The sequence below is a fragment of the Lytechinus variegatus genome, chromosome 13 (assembly GCF_018143015.1).
Source record: "Lytechinus variegatus isolate NC3 chromosome 13, Lvar_3.0, whole genome shotgun sequence".
Classification (NCBI taxonomy): domain Eukaryota; kingdom Metazoa; phylum Echinodermata; class Echinoidea; order Temnopleuroida; family Toxopneustidae; genus Lytechinus; species Lytechinus variegatus.
Genome location: NC_054752.1, coordinates 3,197,284 through 3,208,873, shown reverse-complemented (window position 1 = coordinate 3,208,873; position 11,590 = coordinate 3,197,284). Strand labels below are relative to the sequence as shown.

General features: G+C 35.3%; 1 protein-coding gene across 1 annotated transcript; it reads left to right on the top strand.

Moving 5' to 3' along the window:
• The first annotated feature begins 3,671 nt into the window (after nucleotides 1-3,671).
• Nucleotides 3,672-5,125, top strand: LOC121426573. The gene is made up of 2 exons (XM_041622925.1): nucleotides 3,672-4,110; nucleotides 5,118-5,125. The coding sequence occupies exons 1-2, from the start codon at nucleotides 3,672-3,674 to the stop codon at nucleotides 5,123-5,125; spliced, it is 447 nt and encodes a 148-aa protein (XP_041478859.1).
• Nucleotides 5,126-11,590: the final 6,465 nt, after the last annotated feature.

Below are 11,590 nucleotides of genomic sequence, written 5' to 3'. Positions count from 1 at the left end.
TTAGATACCTATAGAATCATGACCAGAAATTGTATTGCTTTTCATTTTTAAAACTATATCAATTATTTCACTTGGTTTTATTGGTTTGAGATATAACGATTCCAAATTTGGGTCGTCTAGATAAGAAGCAAAATTAGTACTAGAATTGTTAATGTGTTGATAAGACAATTTAGTACCAATTGTAGCAAAAAAATCATTAAAAGCATTTGCAATTGTTTTTTTATTAGTTACAATTTCACCATTCAGTTTTACAGAATTAATACTTGAAGATGAGCTTTTGTTTTTTCGCAAAATTGTATTAATACATTGCCAAGTCTTTCTTGCGTTGTCTTTGAAATCATTGAATTTCTTGAAATAATGGTTACTCTTAGCTTGTCTAAGCTTTAAGGTTACATAATTTCTGAATATTTTATATGCTTTCTCACGATACTGTGTAGGATATTGTAAAAACTTTTTATAAAGTTCTGATTTTTCTGGCAGAGTTTTTTCAAATCGTGCGTCATCCATACTTTTTTTTTATTACATATCTTTTTCTGTTGATGTTCTTTTTTCATAAAGCATTTATTATATAAGTTGGTAAAATTTGTGAGAAATGAATTGTACGAACTATTTACATCATCAGTTAAACTAAATGACAGATTTTGAACTTCACTATAAAACATATTAATTGTGTCATCATTGATACAGCGTACAGTATAAATAGATTCATGTGGCACACTTAATAGCGAACCAGTAATTGCAAAAACAGGTAAATGGTCGCTTATATCAGATATGAGAATACCAGCATTGATAGATAAATCTGAGTTAACAAAAATATTATCCAACAAAGTGGCAGATGAAGCTGTAACACGAGTTGGTGCACCAATAAGCGGCTGAAAAGAATAACTAAGCATCAAATCGAAAAAAGCATCGATTTTAATATTTTGTGAAACTTTTAACATATCTTAGTTGAAATCACCTAATAATGTAGCATTCATAATTATTCATAATATTGTTTTGAAAAACATTTGTGAAATCTTCTAAAAAAACATCAACAGATTTGTCAGGAGGACGATAAATGACACCAATCAATTTGTTTTTGCCCTTTTGTGGAATTTCAATGAATAACGATTCAAAAGTACTGTATTGTGTAGCTAAATCATTAATTTTGTAATGCACAGACTTATTGATATACATTCCAATTCCACCACCTTTTTTGCTAAATCGGTGTTTATGTTCAAATAAATAATCTTCTAATTGAAACATTGATAAAGAAGATGAATCATTTAACCAAGTCTCTGATATTCCTATAATATCAAAGTGATGTTCAATTTCATTTAAAAATATGTCTAAATTTTCAAAATTTTTATTAAGACTTCTGCAATTGAGATATAATAGAAAATGTTTTACCCAATGATCTGTTATTTTCATTAAATTTTTTTACAGTAAAATACTGGTCTGACAAATTAATAGGATCAAAAGGCTCATCATTATTCAAGGATAACTTTGGTGTGTTATTATTAATCATGTCATGTAGGAATGAATCTGAAAACGTATTCCCACGGTCATTAAAAGACATATGGCAAGTATCATAGAATTGTTCATCATTAATATTATTAAAAGGAAAATTTTTACTTAAGCATTTATTACATGAAAAGTTATTGTTTGTTACATCATGTATGAAGCTAAGCAAATCCTGTTTCAAGTTATAAATGTTTTCTATAATGCTACAAATTGAACATTTTTCCCAATGATTATCAAGATTCACTGGAGAGGAATCACAGTTAATTACTGACAGAGACATGTACGAGTAAAGTTTTTAACAAGCCAAGTATTAGGAGAGAGGAAAGACAGAAAAGAACTTGAGAAAAGAGAGGAAATGAAGAAAGATGCATTATAAAAAGCATATCACAACATATAAAAACCATATTTGTAATAACAGAGCAATCTCGTTAAAAATACATGGAAGTGTGAAAAAAGTTCAGAATCTGTTCAATAGCAGTCGACATATAGGAGTCCACCAGGGTACATACAAATAATGCATTTCCCATGTGTATGATTCAGTTGGAAGTATATGATTCATGCATGTATTTCCTTTTCATTTGTTTACATTCAGTTGGATATGTTTATAGTTTATTCAAGTTTTCTTCGCAGGTAATCAGCTTAGTCATGGTCTTCCCTCCTTGGGCTGGTAGCAGGGCGATGATAAGGCCATCTGATGACCAACACTGTACAACTTTTCTGTGTTCACGCGTTTTCCTCAACAATTTTTGATTTCTTGCAGTAAGATCTTCTATGATGATGACTCCCGATCCCTTCAAGAGTTTTCTTTTCTGCAGAATTATTTTTCCTTTTCCTATAGGAAGTCAATTTGACGATAATTGGGCGTGGTGGCAATGGATTGTCTGAGGACCGGGACCTTAATCTCCCTGTTCGATGCGATCTATCGATGTCCTTGCTTATGTCAATATGTACTCCTAGTTTAGAATGGCAAATGTCAGACACAACAGTGTCAGTATTTTCACCATTTGTTTCATTTTTCCCTAGGATCCTGATACATGACCGACGAGAATATCGTTCCAGATTGTTAATACTTCGATCAAGCATTTCGATTTTGGATTTTTGTGTTGTGTTGATTTTTGTTAGATTCTGAATTTCTTTATTCTTGTTATCCATATCTGTTTGCAGATCATAGATGGAGCTCTGCATTTTGTCCAAGCGCTCAATTAACTCTGACATTTTTTTTCAACAGCTCTACTGACAGCGGAATCAAGAATCGTAAGGAACTCTTCATTCTGTAGGTCTTTAATCACTTGGCATGTTACAGCTGCAGTTTGTCTAGTGTTCATTGAGCTTGAAGATGGAGATGGACCAGCCATTATTCAAAATAAAAAGCCTAAGCTTATTGTATTGGAATGCGATTAAGTAGGCTTTCACTCTCATGTCACTTGTTGACAAAGGAAATGATACATCATATCATTGTGAATTTGTTTGGCCTATTGATTTATCCACATTTACCTTACCAGTTAAATTGTTAATTTTTTTCGTTCAAATTACGTTGTTTTAGTAATACCCTCGGACATGATTATAAGATTTTTTGTAACTTATTTCGGCAAAGCCGTGCCAGAAGAAAGAAAATCACATTTTTTTTCTTACCCTCTTGCGCTTTAAGGGGGAGTGGACTTTCATGCTAAACTCCGAAAAATTAATTCGTTGATGGTCATTGACCTGTATCACTCGTTGGACACTCAATGGACAACATTTGTAAATTGCCAATTCGTCTACTGCCAACTCGTCCACTCACCACATTGTCTAATTTCATTTAGTCTAATGTCATTCCGTCCATCAACATTTCGTCTAACAACCACTTGGTTTAATCTTCACTTCGTCTAATCACCATTTCATCTAATCTGACCATTTCGTCTCCTGACCAGTTGGTCTAATATCCATTTCGTTTTCATTCATTTCGCACAGTTAACACTTAGTCTAATTAGACCAATGGTATATGGACTAAATAGCTATTGAACCAACTGGTTATTAGACGAAATTTTGAGAAGACGAATTGGCAATTAGACAATGATAGTGGACGAACTGGTGGTAGACCGAATGATAGTAGACGAGTTGGTAATCGGACGAATTGGAAGTAAACTACAACATGTTAGTTGCTCTTCTTCACAATATGCACAGATAACATGGATACACAACGTCCCAAGGAATCTAGACTCTCCGGAGAAGTAATTTCTGAGGGGTTTTCTATACCTCAAGATGCTCCAAACCCTACAGATAAGATGAAGCAGAGTAAGCAGAATGAAACTCAAAAACAATCTGCAGAAAGCGAGGAAGATCATACAAATGATGAAGAAGATGACTTGATTCAACTTGAGAAGCATGGTATCACGGTCAGGATTTCGAAATATGAAATTTACAGCGCAAAGGACATCAGTGTGGAAGTGATTGAAGACGTTCCACCTGAGCTGGAGTTGAAGGAAACAGAAGCCATCATTTCGGTTGGATTAAAGATGTCGCCTTCAGATGCACTCTTTGACAGTCCCGTGAGAGTAACAATGCCCCATTGCGGTGCATTCATAAAGCCAAAGGATGCAGAAGTCTACATCTATTATCGCAAGAATGGTATGCTCTTCTCATTTCTTTTTGGTCGCCTCCCCCCAAATATTTCCAAATTGGCATTCCTGAAGATTGACGTTTTACCATTGCAGAAAAATATCCATTTGTTTAGTTTTATAACTTTGGTATACAAGTAACGAATATTTATGAGTGCAATGGACAGAAAACTTCATGAGGTGAAAGATGAAATGATTCATCCAACGAGGCATAGTAGTGCGGTATGGTGTGTCATCCCGTAGGACTAATGTGCCAAAACTGATTTTTTGGTTGTTTTGGCTTCAATAGGGTCCCCTTAGACCAAAAACGATGGGGTTCAAATTTTCAGACCCCTCCTTCCCTTTGTGGGGGGTCCTTTTTGGCGCCATATTGGCCTGTACAAAGCCCAATAGGATAAGCCATTGTTTTCAACCTTATTTCTCACTTTTCTTCGCCAATTTTATTTTAAAGTTGTCTGAGGTGTACAAGAATGAATAATAGATGATGTGATGTCAATATTTTTTTCACTTTTGCCATATAGGGGGCAGATTTTGCGAAAAATGCCCCAAAATTGTAAAATATTACCCCCAAAATATAATTTTCCCCATTTTTGGCACTAGAAGATTACAAAAATGAAGTGCATATGTCTTGTTGTACAGTCCAATAACAGAAGAATACATCACATGTAATTTATATGATTATTCTTGGTGAATCAATGCAAAACTCACCCCCATTTCAGGATTTTATGCAGTGAAAACCTAATTACAACACTAGAGGGCGCCATAACTTATAATGATGATATTAGTGTGGTACGGTATATCATGACAAAGCTCCTCCAGGATTTCTGTGCCATTTTTTTTTTTTATTCACTTGGGTCCAATCTATCAGGAAATGATAGGGTTCCAATTTTCCCCACCCTCACCCACTGCCGGGGGGGGGGGGGGGTCACCTATATTAAGACCCACTAAAATCAAGAGTATTAGTAATTTTGCGCCCGGTTAAAAATGAATTGTTTTATGGTATTTTATCATCCCTAGACAGCTAGAATGCCTATATCTGAAGGCTTCAAGTTAGACGAGCATCCTACCAACCATATCCCCTACTCCCCCCCCACTGATTGGCATACAACTTTCACCATTCGGCCACTCGTTCTAGAGTACAATTTACGATTAAAGGACTTCTATTCGAATTGTCAATTATATACTTCTCGGCTAATTTCCAATTACTGATAGACAGCAAGAAACACATAAAATATATCTTTTAGCCCCCCCACCATACCCACACACACACATGCACATAATCATTATTGAAATAACATGTGATGTTTAGAGAACTTCCGAACTTACATTGTTTTTCAACAGTTTTTAGTACTAATTGACCTCAGGAATAATATACTAAAAATCTACCAAAATCTGCATCAGGGAAAGTGGTTATTTTCAAGATAGTATCCAAGATGGCCACCATTCACTTAAAATTAATGAATACGACTCACTCATTATCCACTCTAGAATCCTAATTAGTTTCATACTCCATGGTCTAGGAGTTAAAATAATTTGTTGACACAGGGTAGAGTGAATATAAGGACCCCAGGATACCTGGAAAATATAAGATGGCATCAAAAAGGCTGCCGTGTGCTAAAAATCCGCGATTTGGTTTTGATTCAATGATTTTAAGGGTGAAGTAGTAAATTGGAAAAAGTTACAAGGACAGTGAGTGGTCTGGTGGGTCCAAAAATCCATGATGGCTTCAAAAAAATTATTCTGAAATGGCTGCTAAACTTAAAGCAGACATAGCTGATTTCATATCGTCCATGGAAATGTGATTTCGATGTTTAATTTTAAACCACTGGTTTGGGTCAAGTAATATATAAGGATAAGTTACAAGGACAGTCAGTGGTCTGGTATGTCCAAAAATCAAAGATGAATTCCAAAAAATGATCTTAAAATGGCTGCTGATACTTAAAGCGGACATCCTTTCTTTTGATAAATGGTTTACACCATAGGCGATGGTTTAGCGCGTAAGAAAGGATCACCAGTCGTTCTTAAAGTCACTCTTAACTTACGAACAGCTTTATGAAACGGCCCCCAGTTTGGTGTCTAAACCAATGGTTTCAAGGGTCAAATAACACATTTGGATAAGTAAATAAGGGCTGTCAGTGGTCTGGTATGTCAAAAAATGCGATATGGCCTCCAAAATGCAGGGTCTAAATTGACTGTGGTTCTTAAAAGTAGACATAGTTCATTAGAAATGCACATTGTAGATTTGATTTTGGTGTCTACACTAGAGTTGAAAGGATCAAGTATTGTTTCAAGTTGAAAGAACGTCGGATGTCAAGTTTATCAAAAATCCAAGATTGCTTAAATGACTGATATTACTTAAAAGTGGATATAGAACATTAAACATACACCTGGGGATATTATTTTGGTGTCTACACTAGTATTTCAAGAGTTGAAATTAAAAATACTTATTAAGGACTGGCTACAATGACTATGCAGTTATCCATTTAGCTTAAAATCCAAGTTGGCTTTAAAAAATGGGTTCCAAAATGACTATTGTTACTTAAAAGTGAAGACATTATTCAAACAATACCAACCTGTGAGAAATATTTTGGTGCCTACACTTAAGTGTATGGGATAAGTTATCATATTGATTCATGAGATTGTAATAGCACCCATTTGATGAATTTTTTTAATCTACCATGGATTTTAGACAAAATGGATAACTAAATATCCTTGTTATTTGTTGAATGTATTATCTGACCCTTTATACCACCATGTAGACATCCAAATTATTCCTCACATATTAATATTGTATAAACTCTGACCATTATTAATGAGTTTTAGAAATCATTTTAGATGCCATTTTGAAAACTTTCTTGGATTTTTAGGCAAAATGGACAAGTGCATATCTTTGTAACTAGTCGAAAGTATCATTATAATCATGAAACCATTGAGTGGACACCAAAATCATATGTCCTTGGTGAATTTTAAATGAACTATGTCCATTTTTAAGTAACAGCAATCACTTTAGACTCAGATTTCTTCACGCCATCTTGGATTTTCCGACATAGACCAATGACTGTCCTTGTTATGATATGATATTAATAATATAGGTATATTTACCTAGGGAAGCCACTTCAGTTCTAAAAAATGTTCTCCCAGCGGGCCTTGCCATTATTATTACCCCTGCCTTAGATGGGCTGCCTAGGCGCTCTAGCATTCAAGGAATTTCTTCGCGCATTCAGGGAATTTCTTCCTACCGGGTACCCATTTACCTCACCTGGGTTGAGTGCAGCACAATGTTGATAAATTTCTTGCAGAATGAAACTATGCCATGGCTGGGATTCGAACCCACGACCCTTTCAAAGTCAAAAGACCAATCCACTGGGCCACAACACTCGAACGGTTGTAACTAATTTTCTGACTTTAAAATCATGGTTTAGACATCAAACCATATTCTTGATGGATATTACATGTCCACTTGTAAATAACAGTGGCTATTTTATACTCTATTGTTTAACATACTCGACCAACGACTCTCCTTGTAACTTAATCTAATGTATTATTAGACTCACTTTTCCATGGTAGTCACACACATTCATATTCCCGGATATTGAACAAACTATATCGGTTTTTCAAGCAGCAACAGCAATTTCAAACTCCATTTTTGGAAGCCATCTTGGATTTTTAACATACCAGACCACCGACTGTCCCGGTATGTTGAGTCCAAGATGGCCTCCAGAAGTTAAATAAATAAAAAAAGGAAACGGTATTCTTGTCCCAATTTTGATCGTTGAAACCATGGTCTAGACACCGATTCCATCTATCTCAGGTGTATAAAATGTGCTATGTTCATTTAAAGTATCAACAGCCATTTTAAACTCCATTTTTGGAAGCCATCTTGGATTTCTGGGTCCTTGTAACTTTTCCCGATATACTTCTTCACCCTTAAAAATCTTTGAATAGAAACCAAATTAAGGTCACTTAAGTAACAAAAAAAACCGAAACCAGGATTTTTTTATTTATAGCCTAAAGCAGCCATTTTGCACCCCCCACGAGGGGGGGGGGGAGGGGGGTAGAATCAAAACAAATTAGATGCCCATACTATGAATCGGCATTGGAAATAATTGCTCTTGAAATGTGTCAGCTTTCAAATTTATTGATAAAATTACAGTGCCTAGAATTTGATTTTTTTTAGGGAAGTGCTTATCATAAGTTATGGCGCCCTCTAGTGTTGTAGTAAGGTTTTCATTGCCTAAAATCCTGAAATGGGGATGATTTTTACATCAATTGACCAAAAATAATGATATACATTACATGTGATATATTACTCTGTTGTTGGTTTGTATAACAAGACATATTCATTTCATTTTGCAATCCTTTTGTCCTAATTTTAGTGCCCAAAAAGGGAAAACTAATATTTTAGGGGCAATATTTTACAATTTTGGGGCATTTTTTGTAAAGTCCGCCCCCATATGGTAAAAGTTAAAAAAACATTGACATCACATCATCATCAAATATTCATTCTTGTTGTCAGGAAAGAAATTTAATACAAATTGTAATGTTTCAATTGATGTTTAAATACGTTTTGGATGTTTCAAAGGCAAGCGTTGGAAACGTTTGATACCCCTCTATAGTACAAAATCAGGTGGATGCCATATTTTGTTCAAGTGTTAAAAATATTTCGTTCTGCAAAGCATCTTCATATATAGGTGTCGTAAATAGTTAATACTGTGCTTTAGCATGGATGAATATAGGTATACAAATGCACAGGAAGTCCCTTGTTATTAAAAATATGTTGCTTTATGTACTCATCTGTCATTGAAATTCTTTGAATTACTTAATAGAAATCTCACAGTTAGTCCTAGTAACGGTAGGGTATATTAGGAGGTTAATTTTAGTAATTCGAGGAGAACCACCTAAGCCAGAATAGACTACAGATGTTCGTGTAGGCAGTTTTAAGTTATAACTGAGGGACTACGTCGGTGACGAGATAACGACCCCAGCTGCCGCCGGTTCTCCACCGACATGATTGGTCAAAATTCATGTCATCATTGGGGGCTCGATCTCGTCCACTAATTCCTTGAAGCCACATCTCTCTTATCTGGGGGCTACTCATCGAGGGGTAACACAGTCTGCGGAGGCCGAGTGGAAGAGACATCGCAACCTGCGGAGGCCAGGAACTGGACCGACCACCAGGGCCGAGTGGGGCATGTCAGACCAGATGTGATGATGGGGGCTCACATTAACGATTACCGTTTAAGTTAAGTTATATTTTGTTATCCATTATCCATATCCATGTATATTTTCATGTAAATCATTGTAAAAGAAATCAAAGGAGACCACAGAATGATTTAAGAGCTTTGATTAAATCTTTCATAACTGTAATCCTCAGTTTTTACGTATTCCTTATTTGGTGTCAAGCAGCAGTAGTTAAATAATTAAAAAAAAGTCACTTCCCACGTGACAATTTGGAGGTCCCACCGAGACACTGCTGCTTGAAATAATTCAAAATTATTTAGGAAAGAAATTAATCTGTGGTCATCTTTCTAAATGGATACTTTATTGATGGTCTATTGGTAATAGCTCTTAAAGTATTGCTCCCCAAGGTGTGCATTGAAGCCTTGGTACTAATCATACTTGCTATGCTTGAATTTACATTTGGATAGTACGGTGAATTATTGTGGGAAATTTTCAGTAGGAAAATATATTTCATACCTTTTTTCGGCCGGGTAAACAGCATTTAGGGAAAGCAGACCCTGTTTTGATGCTATGGTATATAGTGGGCTGTTGGTCGTTAGGATAAAGGATATGTCGGGAAGAACTGTTTGTTCTTAATTCACATAATTACTGTCTATTCTTACGGGTAACTCGTTGGCATGATAGCAAGTATTGAATGTTACAGACTGTGAATTTTGTATGTGTGAAGTGGGCTGTGTTGTTCGCATGGTTGAATAATTGTATGCTCGTGGAGATACGATTTCTAGTGCGGTGTTGTACTCGGGTTCGGCATTTGGTTGCCAGGTTAAAGCTATTGTTGCTTTGTTTTGCGGACGCCTTTCACAATTCAAGTCTGGTTGTTAGGTTTTGGAATTTAGTCAATATGGCTAGTAGTATAGAAAAAATGAAGGAGTTTTCTTCTCTAGGTAGAGAGATGGGACTTAGTGGTAGCGAATTGAGTAGTTTTGTCACAGAGTCTATGGAACGTGAAAAAGAAGCTGACGAACGTGAGCGAGAACGAGAAAAGGAAGCTCATGAGTTACGCTTAGCCCAAATCAAATTTTTTTTTGTTTTGAATAATATTTTATTTTCTTCCTCTTTCAAATCAATAAGTTTACAATCACAATTCATAAAAATAAAGATTCTTTGCATGTATACAATCAATAAACAATCAAACAAATAAATATATCAATATCAATGAGATTACAAATGATTACAAATGAAATTAAACTGCCAAATTTCTCTTCTATAACAATGTGAAAAAAACCCATATCAAACGACAAAATAACAAAGAAGAAAAAAACTTTGTAAAGGATGACTTTTCCTGGATAGAATAGAAATAATCTCTTATGCAAATAATAATTGTAGAAGAAATAAATTTCAAAAGGGATAAAAGATTATTTCAAAGGTTAATTAGAGGAAGATTATTATCATAAAACATCCCTACACACTCACCTAAACCCCCATACCCCCTCCCCCTCATCTCTCTCCCCAAACACTCACACAAGCTCGCTTCAACTCACCATCACCCACAGCCCCCCCCCCTTCCCCGTCACAGAACTCACACGCACATCTACACACGTACACCCACACACGATGCATCCTGCTCTGGTACAACTATCTGTATTTGAACAAAACAAAAAAAAAACAACACAAACAACATGAAGCAACCAATACATCCATGGTATTAAGAAAGGTGTGCATTGATTTGTTCCCATTTCCTCAAGTGCATCCCCAGCTTCCCTTTTTTAAACGCTATTTGATATTCCGTATCTCTATACTCTTTAACCAAATGTGTCACTTTCTGTACGGTTGGCAATATTCCCTGCTTTCTTGAACTAAAAATAATATACTTGATTAAGAATATAATACAGTTTATTATAGCTACCCTTGTAGTATTTCCAGATATCCCCATGAAAATTGTTTTCCAATTGTCAGCGTCAAGTTCATTCAGTTGAAATATTTTACTCATCTCTTCCCATAATTGCTTAACTTCAGGACAATACAAAAATAGATGTTGATAAGTCTCAACTTCTTTTTTTACAAAAAGAGCACAAATTATCTGTCTCAAAACCAAATTTAAAAAGTTCCCTTTTCATGTACACAGCCCCTTGTAATTGTTTGCATTGAAATTCTCTGTGTTTATTGCATAGCATTGCACATTTCAGTCTCAGAAATACTTCTTTCAGTTCCCCCATTCCCAAATCATATTCGGATTGCCCATCTGTAACATGAAATACATAATCAATTTGAAAATTTTCAATGAAGTGGTCATATATTCGTCTAGATTT

Coding starts and splice junctions, on each gene's coding strand:
- LOC121426573 (XM_041622925.1), top strand. CDS start 3,672: ATGGATACACAACGTCCCAAGGAATCTAGACTCTCCGGAGAAGTAATT.